General features: G+C 18.3%; 2 protein-coding genes across 2 annotated transcripts; one reads left to right on the plus strand and one right to left on the minus strand.

Moving 5' to 3' along the window:
- Positions 1 to 1235: 1235 nt before the first annotated feature.
- On the minus strand, positions 1236 to 5979 carry LOC412665 (zinc finger protein Pegasus). The gene is made up of 8 exons (XM_006571986.3): positions 5829 to 5979; positions 5526 to 5764; positions 4999 to 5231; positions 4660 to 4891; positions 4299 to 4567; positions 3889 to 4224; positions 1867 to 2090; positions 1236 to 1536 (listed from the first exon to the last, which is right to left on the minus strand). Exons 3-8 carry the CDS (start codon positions 5172 to 5174, stop codon positions 1292 to 1294), a joined length of 1482 nt encoding a protein of 493 aa, XP_006572049.1. The 5' UTR covers positions 5175 to 5231; positions 5526 to 5764; positions 5829 to 5979; the 3' UTR covers positions 1236 to 1291.
- Positions 5980 to 9489: 3510 nt separating this feature from the next.
- Positions 9490 to 15362, plus strand: LOC102654952 (lipase 3). Its single transcript, XM_006571988.3, has 6 exons — positions 9490 to 9844; positions 10077 to 10196; positions 10740 to 10963; positions 11415 to 11661; positions 14549 to 14798; positions 15025 to 15362. Exons 1-6 carry the CDS (start codon positions 9806 to 9808, stop codon positions 15318 to 15320), a joined length of 1176 nt encoding a protein of 391 aa, XP_006572051.3. The 5' UTR covers positions 9490 to 9805; the 3' UTR covers positions 15321 to 15362.
- The last annotated feature ends 341 nt before the right edge of the window (positions 15363 to 15703 follow it).

Below are 15703 nucleotides of genomic sequence, written 5' to 3' on the forward strand. Positions count from 1 at the left end.
ACAGAGTACCCAATTTAATAAATTCTATTATCATTTATTATATTCGTTTTTTGAAAATAATATTTATTAAATTTTTAATGACTTTGATTTGAAATTTGGTTATATTACATTAAAAAATAACAACACAAAATTTATGCAATAAATGAATACTCTGTTTTAATACATACATACATACACACGTACATAAAACATTTATAGAGTCTGGAAATCATATTTCTGAACTATTATTGAAATAAATTTATAACTAAATAGATATTTATTTAATTTTTAGATATTTACTTAATTCGTTAATTTTATATATTTTTATTAAATTTTCTTTTTAATTGCATTTTTTTAAATTTGTGTAAAATTTAATTTTAACAATCACATTATAATTTATTCTAATATTAATATTAATTTTTGAAATATGATATCTTGATCTCTTTATTTGCATAGATTTTAATATTTTACTTTTTTTCTGTACAAATATTTTTATATAAAATATTTCTTATCCTGAAATAACACTTTACTATCATCTCTTTTTCCTATTTATATATTTGTATTTATATGCAATGTTATACACGACTCGGTTTTTTCACGCTATAATAATAAATCAATAATTAAAATTTAATTTTTAAGTAATTTTGTTTGATTATTCGTAAATTTTTGGAATATATGAATAATCAAAACAACATTCCTTAATAATGATAATATTCTTATTTTAATAAGATTAAGTAATATATATATATATTAATTATTAATATATATATATATATATATATATATATATATAAGAATTTAAATATAAAATTAATAAAATTTTACAAATAATTTTTTACAAAAAACTAAACAAAAAACAGTGCATAAAAAGAATTTGAATAAAAAAAAGAGCACAATAATATTCACTGTTTTTTCTATCTAAAACTATATATAACTAGATTAAAAACTATCAATAGAGCTTTCGGAATATGATTTAGTAAAGCCCCATGGACGGATCATTCGTACCATCATAAATTAGCACGGTTCGGACGAATGTGAGCGTTGGCAAAGATTTTTTGATGAAGGCACGACTTTTTCCAAATAGCAAAGTATTATTCTTTAAACCTCATTTATTAATGTCTATATTTATAAATAAATAGAAATATTAATTTTGAATATTATTATATATAATTTTCAAAATTTAATTTATATTTTGTACCATAAAAGATAATACTCTTTGATTCAAAATTATAATTTTTCTTATATAAATTATAATAAAATAATTTATATTAACTATTTAAATAAGGTTTTAAGAATAATATTCTTTCAATAATTATTGGTGACTTTTGCTTAATAAATGCGAATTGAATTGATATAAATTGCAACATTGTTCTCCACAAATATTACACTTCCAGGGATTGCTTTCACTATGACAACCTTTGTGAAGAAAATATAATGTTTGATCAGGAAAAGTAATTCTACAATGAGCGCATTGAAGTCCATTGCTTCGTTGATCGGGCCTTGTTGAACTAGGAGGTTCTCCTCTTGAATGTGGATTTGAATTTGAACTATTATTACCTATTTCAAAATCATTTATAGTTAAATATAGTTTTATAACGAAAAATGTTATAAAAAAAAATAACTATTCTATAAAATATAATAATATAATAATATAAAATAATAATATAAAAATAAAAATAAATATAAAAATATAATAAATATAAATTCTCTATCTTAATATTTATGTTTGCATTAATTAAATTATGTATCAGAAATATGAAAATATAAAACTTATATTTATATATTTTAAAATTTAAAATAATAAGATTTCAAAAAATTTTCATATTTAAAAATCTTAAATTATAGGTATTAATAATAAAAATAATTTTTATAAAATAATAAAATTACCATTATTGTTGTTGTTATTGTTATTATTTCCTGAGCCAGATGAAAGTTTACGTCGTAAATCATCTCGAAGAAGAGATTTTAACGGTGAGACCTTTATTAAAGATGGTAATGGAAGATTGCTAGATGTTGCTCCATTTTCTTCTGTTCCATTACTATTTAGTTCTTGTTTAATAGGAATTAATGAAATAGAAGGTGTGATTGCTTCTTCACTGCCACCAAGATTCCTTAATTAAAGAATGAATTAAAAGTGAATTAAATTTATTTATTTTTACGATATAATATAATTATATAGTATATTATTATATTTTAATATATTATAATATATATTAAAATATAATTATATAGTATATTATTATATTTTAATATATATTATAATATATATTTATATAATATATATATTATAATATATATTAAAATATAATAATATTATAATATACTATAGTTTAATCAAATTTAGCATATGAATATTTTTGGAAATATAAAAAAAATTTATCAAAAAGTTATTTAATAAAGAGAACTATAATATAACAGTAAAATTTTTTTTGCAAATCAAAAATTTCAAGGGTATCTCTATTTTTTTAATGGAGTCATATATTTTTTTATGCATTAGTTATTGCAATTTTACATTTTTTATATAAAAAATACCAACTTACGTATACTTATTATAAAAATTATTAGTTTAACAAATATTTCAATTTAAATTTTATAAAATTCATTATATGAGAGATAAGGATATATATACACAAAGTAATATTTACTTCTCTTCTTTTTCATATATATATTAAATTTTAATTAAAATTAAAATTACCTACTAAATTAACTTTATAGGCATAACTTAATTTTTTTATAAAATTATAAGTATAAATATAACTAATATATTATATTATAAATATCATAAGTATAAATATAACTAATATATTATATTATAAATATTATAAGTATAACTATTAATTAATATATATAAAAAAATATATGATCTCATTTAAAAAAATAGAAATATAAGTCTCCAAAATTATTTCATTTGCAAATTTTTACTATTATATTATAGCTTTTTCTACATAATGATTTTTATTAATAAAGTTTTTTCATATTTTCAAAAATAAGAAAAATATTCAAACTAATTTGATTAGACCACTTTGTATGCCATAATATATTATACATATATTATTGTATATTATTATACATGAAGAATATAATTTTAATATTATGCATCGGATTTTTTTTAACATAGATTCAAATTTTATATGTATAAGTATAATAATATATTGACATAATTATATCACTAATTATTTAAATAATTCTTTTTATTTTGTTCTATTTATAAACAGAACATGCTATTGTATATGATTATTAAAATATATAATTTAATATATATAATTTTTATAACAAATAATAAAAACATATTTTTTTGACACGAAATTTTTAAATATAATACTTTTTATTATATTATTTATTATATATGAGATATACTAATATTCATTAAAAATCATTGGATATTAATTAAGATATAGTTTTTGTAATAAAAGATAATATTTCATTTTGTTTCATAAATTGCATAAATGTGTTCTTCTTTGCACAAAAACTATTATAAATATTTATAAATATGATATTTTGAATTATATTAAAAATAGATATATTTTTTTTCATATAAGACTTTTCATAACACATATCAATATCATAATATATAATATAATATAATATATAATATCATAATATAATATAATATAATATTATATTTTATTTTATGATTAATATATAATAATTTTATATGATATATTATTATGTAACATTTATATATATATTTATAATATATATTTATATATATATTTATAATATATATTTATATATATATTTATAATATATTATATATATATGTAAAATTGAAAAAATCTATTTCGTAATATTAAAATTTTATCATATTTTTCTCACAAATTTGCCATTTATGAGAAAAGTACTGAAAATTAATTATTTATATAAACATTTTATATTCATATAAATTATATTTTTAAATCTTTTCTATACCTGTGAATGCCACTACTGTTAATTGGTAACTGATGATGACTACTACTTGGAGCATTACTATTACTGTCTGCACTTTGTGGACTGTTTGGGCTATCTCCATTTAAAGGAGCAGGACTTGGATTTCGTTGACTTGCAATTTGTTCAGGATAAGGAATTGATATCTCTATATGAGGTGTTAGAAAGTGCATTGGTGGAGTCGCATTATCTGCAGAGCGATTTCCAGTACTGTCTCCACTATCTGAAAGAGGAGCTGAAGGCATAGCTTCGCCTGGAGCACAACTATTCATCAATGAACTTGAACTATTTGGTCCTGGGTTATCTAGATCTATTCCATGTCTAAAAAAATAATGAATATAAATAATTATTTAATAAAATAAAAAATATAAGATTATTAAAAATTAATCACTAACCTATTAAAAAAATGTAACCTGAGGCACTTCATAGTTGCTGCACGATAATTGCACAAAGGACAAGATTTAACCATATCATGTTGGCCAACATGTTCATTTTGAAAATGAGCTCTCATAGCAATTTGTCTTTGAAATCCTCGATTACAAATTGGACAATGATATGGCAAAGTTTTAGAATGTGTTGTAAAATGTTCTGCCAAATGATCCTTGCGAAAAAATCTTTTTTGGCATACACGACACTCATATGGTTTCACACCAGTGTGTCTCATCTATAAACATTCATTTTTATATTTTTATTAATATTTTAAAATTAAATAATTTTCAAATTTTAATATTTATAATATTAGAAGAAACTTCATACCTTATGTCGTCTCATGTTAGCTCCATTAGAAAATTGCATATTACATACATCACATTCAAACATTTTCCTATGAGAACGAATTCCAGGATGTGTTTCTTCTCCATCTCCATCATTTTCAGTAGCTTCTATGTTCTCTGTGCTTTCCCCTGGCTCAGCATTAGCCAAACATTGATCTTGATGAGCGCAGAATGCTGTCTTATTTATAGTCTCATAATTTTCACACCTTTCACACCTGTCCACACGTTATGGATCCTTTGATACGCTATTTAAGACCTTGATTATCTAAACGTTTATTGGAATTTTTAAATACAAAAAATTAATTACATGAAGATGACAGACCTAAAAGCTGGTACAGCACCATCACCACTATCATAATTAGTATTTAAGGCAGCTTCATTATCTAAATCCAAGTTCTCTTCATCTCTTGGATTTGAGGATTCTCCAACATCGGCGTGCGAACAGGAATGAGAATCTACCTCGTTTTCCCCGCCGCCAGCATCAACCCCATCTGACATGATATTGAACCCTCCAAATACTGTATTGTTGAACCTGCACCATTCGTCGTTAATTACCTGCAATATTAAACAAATATATTTTAATTTAGCTTTACTTTGATAATATGAACTTACAAATCTTAAATTTTCAATATAATATATATGATAAGTTTAGCACAATATACATTAAAAAATTTACATAAGCATATATAATATTCAATTTCATTACAATTTAATTCAATGATATAAAAGTTTGTATTAATAAAACAATGCCAATAATAAAATTATAATTGTAATTAATGAAGTTATAAGAAATAAAAAATATAATAAATATAAATAACTCGATTAAGTTTCCAAAATCTCGATGTTTACCTGTCAGTTTCGATCGAGGGTTCGAGGATGACGAGACGATTGGTCAATCCTGAGAGTAAGAGAAAGAGAGAGAAGGTGGAAAAGAGGGGGAGGATACTAGGACATGGAGTGAGAGAGATTCCGGTAAAGCGCAATGCCAGAGTACACTGCACTTTGTCCCAGTTTCGGGGGAATCCGTCACTGGTGACGTAGTTTTCCGCCGATCTGGCTAGTCTTGTCACCGTATGGTCGACATCATTCTATAAAAAAAAAGAAATCTGTAATTTTTATTTAATTTTCTTATTTAAATTATGCATAACTAACCATTTCCAATTTAATCTCATTTTAATTTGTTCTTTGTTCAAAAATACACAACACCTTTGCGAACCACTGCACACTGCTTTTTTACTACCTTCTTCTCAATAATCGATTAATCGAAATAATCGAATTCACGATATTCGATTTCATAGTTTTCGATCTCTCAAATCGGTAATGTCGATTTCTTATATATATTGATATAAATCTATATTGAACAAATGAATATATTTACTACTGAGAAATATTTACATAATATTTAATTAAATATATGTACTATATATCGAATAAATAATGCCATATGAAAATACGTGCGTACATAAGATTGATTATATATTATGATTATATGTTTGTTTTAAATGTAGAAAAGACATATTATTTCAATATAAAATCATGAAAATGTTACGAAAATAATAAAAATTTCTAAATATTCTGATAATATATTTAATATACTATCTTTCACAATGTATTGTACATATTAATAATATTACTTTTATTTAATTAATATATTTTTAAAAAGTATATATAATTATATTTTATAAATTAATTCAATGTTTTATTATTAACAATGTAAAATTATAATTTTTGAATCATTCTATCTTATATGTCTTATCATATCTGGATATCTAATACATTATTGTAATATCTATTACAATATATACTGCTTACATCATATCTTGCGAAATTGTTGTGCCTTGATATATAATATTTTTCAATATTTCTTAAAAAAAAAAATTTAAATACTTTCAAACTTGAAAACGAAATTGATAAACAAACGATGCTTTCGCGTTCTATTTATTGATTTGAAAACATTTCATCAAGGCTCTTTCTCATATACATTAATGAAAATTATAGCATGAATAAAATCAAATATTTCGAAAATAATACGACTTAGAATAAATTATGTTAATATTATATTCAATATTCACTATTTTATTGAAATTGAACATAAAAAATTGGATATTTCGTTTAAAAAAACAAAATTGATTTTTAAATCTTTTTTGCATCCATCTATAAAAAATTTCATCCATTATCATTGCATATTTCTTTTTCTGATTTTTTCTTTTTTTTTTTTTTTTTTTTTTTTTTAGAAAACTATTATTACCATTATATATATATATATATATTATATATAGTGAAAATTTCAGGTTAATAGAACTCATATGGGACATAATATATAGATAGAATATTGAAAATAAGAATTTTAAATTAATAGAATTTATGGGACGCAACGTATAGATAAAATAATTTCGAAAAATATAATTTTTATTATAATATTTTTTCCATATAATTTTATATTGATAATGAATTCATATGATGTACAATATGGGAAAAGAGTAATAACTTTTTCATGATAGAATTGAAAATTTATCATTATATATTTTATATTATAAAATTTATTCATTCTTAATAATCTTAATATTCAAAATCTATACCTATTTTGAAGTACATATAAAATATCTTATAAAATATATAATCTCTTATAAAATATTTTTATATATAATCTCTGTTAAAGAATATCTTTTGAATTTTTGGATATAATTATCTTCCAAATTATTTATTGTTCCAAAAAATGATTTAAATAGAACTTATTCCAAGAGAAAATATAATTTAATATAAATGGTTTCGATATAGTTGATTCTTATGTTTTAATGTTAAAAATGTAAAGAATATATATAACAATCATTCATTTTCTTAAGTGAAATTATATATTTTTTAATAATGAATAATGAATAATGAATCAATAGAATTAGACATTTTTTTTAAAGAATGTATTAAGTCATTTATAAAAACCTATTATATCATAAAAAATTATTAAAAGATAGTAATTTTATTATCTCATAAGAAAAATTAATTTATTTTTTAGTATTTTTTAGTATAATATCTAAAAAAAATATAAAACTTATATTTTATTAATATTTTTTATTGTTAATACTTTTTTATGTTCATTTCCTTTATAATTTATGTTTATATAGATTAAAAATTTCATTGTATAATAAATATTCATTGTATATAAATATTTAAAGATATAAATAAATAAAAATAAACAATTTTCCATTAATAAAATTTATATATATGTATATATAAAATTATTATATATATAAAACTATATTGTTATATATATTCTAATTATATATTTTTATATTTTAATTATAAATTATATATTATTAAATAAATTAATAAAAATTTTTTCAAAAGTTTGTATAATACTTTTTATAAAAAAAGAAAATAAATTATTAAAATAATTTTATTATATTTATTATTATTAATTATGAAAATAATTATTATTAATATTGAATTAATATTGAATAATACTAAATTTATTTTAATAATATCAATAATATTGAATTCATAGCATCAAAGGTTAATATTTTAATAACTTTAAATTAATGAACAGTAATTAATAAATTATAATAATTAAATAAAAAAAATTAAATATAAAAATTTTGATTTAAAAGTTTTTAATATTGAATATTATAAAAAAGTTATAAAATAAATTAAAACTTAATTATTATTTAATTCAGTTTTATGTAAGAAAATATAAATATCTTGATTGAAAATTTATTACATTTCATCGTGGAATATAAAAATAATTAAATACTTTTTTTACTTTTATTACATTTTATTATATAATTTGATAACTGATAAAAATTTTGAGAAATCAAAATTAATTTAAAAATTATATATAAGTACTTTTATTTATAAGAACTATAAATTATTTTAAATAACATTATATTGACATTTATAAATCACAAATTTAGAATTCAATTTTATTATTTACTAATCACTATATCATTAATCTTTAAATCCTTAAGTAAAAACAAAGATTCTCAATCTACTTCTCTTTTACTACTCTTTACATATATACTATATTATCATATTTCCTATGCGGCATATTTTTCTTATTTGAATCCTATAATTTAAATCTTTTTTTAATCTGACAAATTTAATTTGTCAGATTTTATTATGTCACTTTAAAAATCTAAATTTAATTCAAATTGAATCATAATTCAAAGTCACTTTAATTATAATTTCAACCAAATTTAAATCCTAATTATAGTAAGAGTAATAAATGAATAATATTATATTAATTTACATAATTCTATTTAATTTAATTTATCTAAATAATCATTATCCATGTGTATTTATATTAATATTTATATATAATCACTGATTTAATCAATTGAATAATCCATAAATAAATATAACATCAAAATAGTGCATATAATTATTTATGTATTAAGTATTTAGAAAATGCATAAAATTAATGAATTCTTAAATATATTTTTTTTAAAAATATTTTTTTATTTTTAAATAATATATATATATTAACAGAAAAAAAATTAAAAATTATTAAAACTTTAATACAAAGTTTAGACAGATTTTGTTACATAATAAATTATAAAATAATTAAAATAATTAAAAAAATGTTTTCTTTTGAAAAATTATAATTTATACATAATATTTTATAGAAAAAATTCACATATTAAATAGTTGGTTTTATTTCATTAATACATAAGATTTTATATATATTTATTATATTATATATATGTATAATATAAATATAGAAATTAATTTCTAAAAATGATATAAAATAGTATTTCTTTTCACAATAATATATTTTTTATCTTCATAAAAACATTACAAATTCTAAAAGTATTAAGTAATAACAACGCATGCGTGTAAATCGGTATTTCGGGCACTTCAATATGTTCATGACAATGTAACACAATATGTTGTCGTAAACTTTTTAAGATTTAAGTCTGTGAAGTTATCTTGAAAATTTAAACTACGTGAAATTATTTTGATATTTAATCTTTCTATATTCGGATAATATTGCATTCAAAATTTTAATTTTTTAAAATCGATTCGCAAAAAAATAAAATCAAATAATAGATAAAGAAAAATAACAAGAAGAAGGAATCATTATTCTTGGTGAAATTTCTCCATCACGAAAACTCAATTTTCCATCAGCTACTCATATAATGAATACAACCAATCAGGATGAAATTCATATGACAACAGTGAGTTCCTTTTTCTTTTTTTTATATAACTTTATTTTTAATTAAATCTTTTATAATTATTGATAATTATAATGATTAATATATTTTAAATTATTAGTAAATTATTCATTGAATAATTTTATTTTGTAGAGATTTTAAAAATATTTTAAAATCTTTTTAAAAAATAATTAAATAATAAAAATATTATTACATAATTTTATATAACAAAAAAATAATAATAAATCTTTTTTAGCCAGAATTAATTACAGCCCATGGTTATAAATCAGAAACACATCATATTTGGACTGAAGATGAATATTGTTTAGATATACATCGAGTTTTACCAAAATCATATCAAAATTCTACTTACAATGTAAGTAAATGAAAATTGATAAAAAATCAAAGATAAATATTTATTTTTAAGAGAAATATATTTTTTAGAAAGAATGTTATATAAATTATGCATTTATCTTTATAATATGTTCTTTTAAAAAATTGATGCATTTAAAAAGATACTTTATAATGTATCTATATAAGTTATAATAATTTAACTTTCTGTTTATTGAAAGTTATTACATAATAAATTCAAAATATAGTAAGTATTCAAATATTATATTTGTTTATTAATAGTAAATTAAAATATTAAAAATATTATATTTTATTAATAAATATTAATAATATTTCATTAGTTATTTATTTATTAGTTATAATATTATATATTACATAATATAATAAAAGTTATTTTAAATTTATATATAAATTTAATATAAATATTTTTTAAATTTTTTATCTATATTTTATATATTGAAATGTATTTATGTATTTTATGTTCTGAAATAATTAAAAAAATATTAAATATTTGTAATAAAATAAAATTTATATAAATATTAAAATATAATAAAAATTTAATATTTAGTATGGAAGTTGTGAAATCTCAACAAAAGGATCTATACCTGTTCTCATTCATCATGGACTACTATCAAGTTCAGCTGATTGGGTATTATTGGGTCCAAAGAAAGCTCTAGCATATATTTTATGTGACAACAATTATGATGTTTGGTTAGGAAATGCAAGAGGCAATGCATATTCTAGAAAACATAAACAATATACAACTAAAGACAAAGCATTTTGGAATTTTAGGTAATTTTATTGCAAAATAATTGAATATAATAATACTTGCTTAGTGTTTGCATTTCTATCCTATTTTATAAATATATTGTGAAACTTACTAATTCTTAAAATGGATTCTGCGAATGAATTTCTATATCATATAATAAAAATAAATTAATATATTAACTACTTATCGATAATAAGTAGTTTTTTTCTAAATATAAATAATCTAATTAGTAATAAAGCATTTAATTATTGATTTCTTATCATAATTGCACATTATTTCATATAATATTTTTTTCTTAATTCATTTTCTAATTCATTTTCTCAAATTTCTAATAAATAGAAGAAGAAAAAAGTTATTAATTTTTGGAATTCTTTTCTAGATTTGCAAATACTATGTGGATATAATTTATTATATATAAAAAATATATAATTATATCAACTAATAAAATACAATAATAATTATCAAATTTTTTAGTTGGCATGAAATTGGTTATTATGATTTACCGGCAATTATAGATTATATTTTAGAGCATACTGGATATAGGAAGCTCTATTATATAGGTTACAGTCAAGGTACAACTGCATTTTATGTAATGGCTAGTGAAAAATCTGAATACAATCAAAAAATTAAAGGAATGGTCAGTTTGGCACCAATAGCATTTCTCTCAAACCAGAGAAGTCCTTTATTTAAATTTATTGTTCATTTCTATGGATTAATGGAGGTATTTTTAAATATATGAAATAATTTTTTATTATGATCAGAGATGGCTAAATTGCATTTTGTATTTATATTTTTATTATAAAAACAAAGATATTAATAAATATAAAAATTATATAATAAATATACAAATACAAAATATTATATTTGATTTAATTATGTCAAATTAATTTTTGTAATCAATTTCTCTCTGTTAAAAAGTAATTAAAAGCTACAAAAATTTCATAAGTTACTCTCCAAATATTTCTTAAAAACATGAATAATAAAATTTATTATTAACTAATTAAAAAAATTATTTTTGTAAACATGATGTATAAAAAAGTTTATATTAGATCATAATAGATTTTTTATGTACTATATAAATATGTCCTGTAACTGGTGATACAATCAAAAAGAAAATAATTTTACATGAAAAAATAAATCAAAAATATAGAATAAATTTTTTTTATTCAAATTTTCATTTTCAAGTAAAACAATTTTAAAAAATTTTTAAGTAAAACTAAAATTAACTATTTCTTGTTTAATATGAATTATTGCTAGATAGTTTTTATATGAAATGTATGAAAAACAATAAATATATAAAATTATTTTTTGTTTTTTGTTTCTTATTTTAATAATATTATTAATGTAATAATATCTTTATTTTTGAGAAAATCAAGATTGAACATATAGTTAAAATATATAATTGGTAAATTTTCAAGTTTAAATTTTGTAAAAATTAATTTTTAAATGAAAAAAATTAATTCTATTACTTTTTCTATTTTTTATTTATTTATATTTTTAGAATAAAGTAAAAATAGAATAATCAATTATTAATTCTATTCATTTACATATAATCGAGAAATAATTAATTTTAGTTATATTTGATAATTTTTCTTGTTTTATTCAAAGACAAAGTTTTAAATGAAAAAATTTTATTTTATATTTTCAATTTATTTTTTTATATAGAATCATTTCTTTTTTGATTATATCATCAATTACAAAGTATCCTTTATAAATTATAAATATAAACTATATTTTTTTAAATTTATCTCAAATAATGTTTTTATTATTTTTTATTTTCATTAATATTTTATTATTTTTGATAAATTTTATTTCTAATATTAATCAATTAATTTATAAAACATTAAATAAATTAATAATTAAATAAATAAATTAAAATAAAATAAATTCAGTATGATTTAATCAGATAATTATATTTATATGTAATATTAATATTTAATTAATATGTCTATAATATTTAATAAAAATAATTCACAAATAAATAATATTTTCCATGCATATGGCATATGAAGAAATGTTTTGGTATGGCTGTCACAATGGATTCTACAATGGATTGGACATATTTATTAAAAAATTTCCTGCAAAATTGGCTTCAATTTTAAAATTCAAGATTAACACAAATGAAAACATACTTTTTTCCTGTATCTCTAAGTATTCAATATGCACATTACGTTATTTTGACAAAAAAAAATAAACATTCATTGTATTTGTATGTAAAGATAATAATATTTATTATTAGTAAATATTAATTACTTTTTATATATGAAACTTTAAGCTATTTAAATACTTACCAAAAAATTTTAAGTTATATGATTTTCAATTTTTTTAGAATGATCTATCTAAGAATGAATCAATGAATTTATGAGTTAGAAATATGTTGATTCGTATATAAATCAAAGAACTGTGAATATATTAATTTTGTAATTTCTATATATTCTATTATTTACACATTTAAAGTATTTATATATTGCATTACAATCATTTCTATAAAAAATAATAAATATTATTATTATTATATGGATCTCAATTATATAACGTTTACATTCTAAGTAAAAATATGACCTATATTATTATTTGAGTTTATATTTTCATAATTTTTATATTATATTTTCATTGATAATATAATAATTATGATAAAAGTTTTTTACTTTGCATTATAATCTTACAAAATATAAACATGAAAATATAATTGATAAAATTTTATAGTTTTTATTATATTTTAAACATTGAAAAATATTTATCTTATTTGTCTTATTGTCAATTTTCTGTTCTAAGTTAAAAAGTAGACTTTTATTAATTAATATTTCTTAGTAATTAAATTTATATATTAATTTCATAGTAATTATTTTTTTTTTTAGATTTACAATTTGAATTTATGATTTTGAATTTATTATGATATAATATATATATAAGATAGATTTAGCAGATTTTGTAGCAACTTTATTTATGTGGATTTTTAATTCTTATATATTTTGTTTATATTTTTTTGTTTTATATTTTTGCTATGATTTATTAAATTCAACAAGTTTGGACATATAGCTATTATATAATATATATAGCTATATATTATATGCTATACAAGCTATATATTTAATATTTGAAATAACAATTGTGCTAATAAAGAAGAAACTATTATTGTTGTATGTTTTAAAAATCGAAATTTTTAGATTTTTATATTATATTTTATTTATTAAAAATATCAAGACATTTGATTTGGATATTATAATTGTATTATTAATATGCACCAATAAATATTTAAATAATATTAATTTATTTTGAAATTTCATTTAAAATGTAATTATTATTAAATAATTAAATCATTTAATAATAATAGTATAAGAATTTATTATATTTTAGTAATAATAAAAATTTTTTATTCTTTTTCATGAGAATGATTAGTTGTGATATATAGATTCAAATTATTTTTAATAGCCACGATAAAATATTTCTTTATATTTTATACATAAAATTTTTTAAATATAACAGTGTAATGATATACTTTATAAATGATATAAATACATGATATAAATACATGATATAAATACATCCATCTCTGATCAGAAAATATGTTATTTTTAAGTGACATTTTTATAATAAGTATGTTTCAGTGGGGATCCTCTTATTGCAATGTACATCAATGGTTCCCCCGAAATAGGTTACAAGCACAAACTTTGGGTACAATAATTCGAAATGCTCCAGGCAGTCTTACTAAAGGTTTTTGTGTATGCTGGTTTTCTTTAATTGCTGGATTTGGTAGTGATCAGTTAGACAAATCTATGTTACCATTAATTTTGGGACATTTTCCAGCTGGAGCTTCTGCAAAACAAATTATTCATTATAGTCAGAGTATATTATCAGGTATTATTTAATAATATATAATTATTTTCAAATATTTATCTTTTATTTATTTTAATTATATTCTTAATTAATTATATTTCTTAATTATTAATATAAATTAATAAATTTTTATGTATATAGATTATTTTTATATATACAGATTATATTTTTATATATTTTTATGTATTTCTATGTATTTTTATGTATACAAATTGATATATAATTAATTTGATATTATTATTAACAGGATCATTTCGTAAATTCAATTATGGAGCAACAGAAAACTTAAAAATTTATGGATCAACACAACCACCAAAATATGATCTTGAGAAAGTAAAAACACCAATTGTAATATTTTATAGTGAAAATGATTTTCTTACTGATCCTACAGATGTAAAAAAACTTATTGATAGACTGCCAAATATTATAGAGACAAAAAAAATTGAATATGCAAAATTTAATCATATTGATTATTTGTGGGGTAGAGATGCTAGAACACTTCTCTATGATACTGTTTTAACAGTTTTACAAAAATTCAGATAAAAAAATTTTTTTATTAAATTTATTATTATGATGATTTGTACATAATATTAAAATTAACAAATTATTAATTTATTGATTTATTTAAATTAATTCATAATTAATTTTTTTTAATATTTATGAATACGATTTTAAAATTATAAAAACAGATAAGAAAAAAAAATAGCTTATATTCTCTATATAAAAAAATATATAGTTTTTATAATGTATCATTTCTTTTATAATTTATTTTATAGATAAATAAAAATGAAATAAAATTTTATAAAATTACATTAAACTTTTTTTATTAATTTAATATAAATTATAATATTATATATTTTATTAAATGTATATTTTATTAAATATATATATATTTAAATGAATATGTTTCTATATTTTTTTTTCAA

The sequence above is a fragment of the Apis mellifera genome, linkage group LG9, assembly GCF_003254395.2.
Source record: "Apis mellifera strain DH4 linkage group LG9, Amel_HAv3.1, whole genome shotgun sequence".
NCBI classification, from domain to species: domain Eukaryota; kingdom Metazoa; phylum Arthropoda; class Insecta; order Hymenoptera; family Apidae; genus Apis; species Apis mellifera.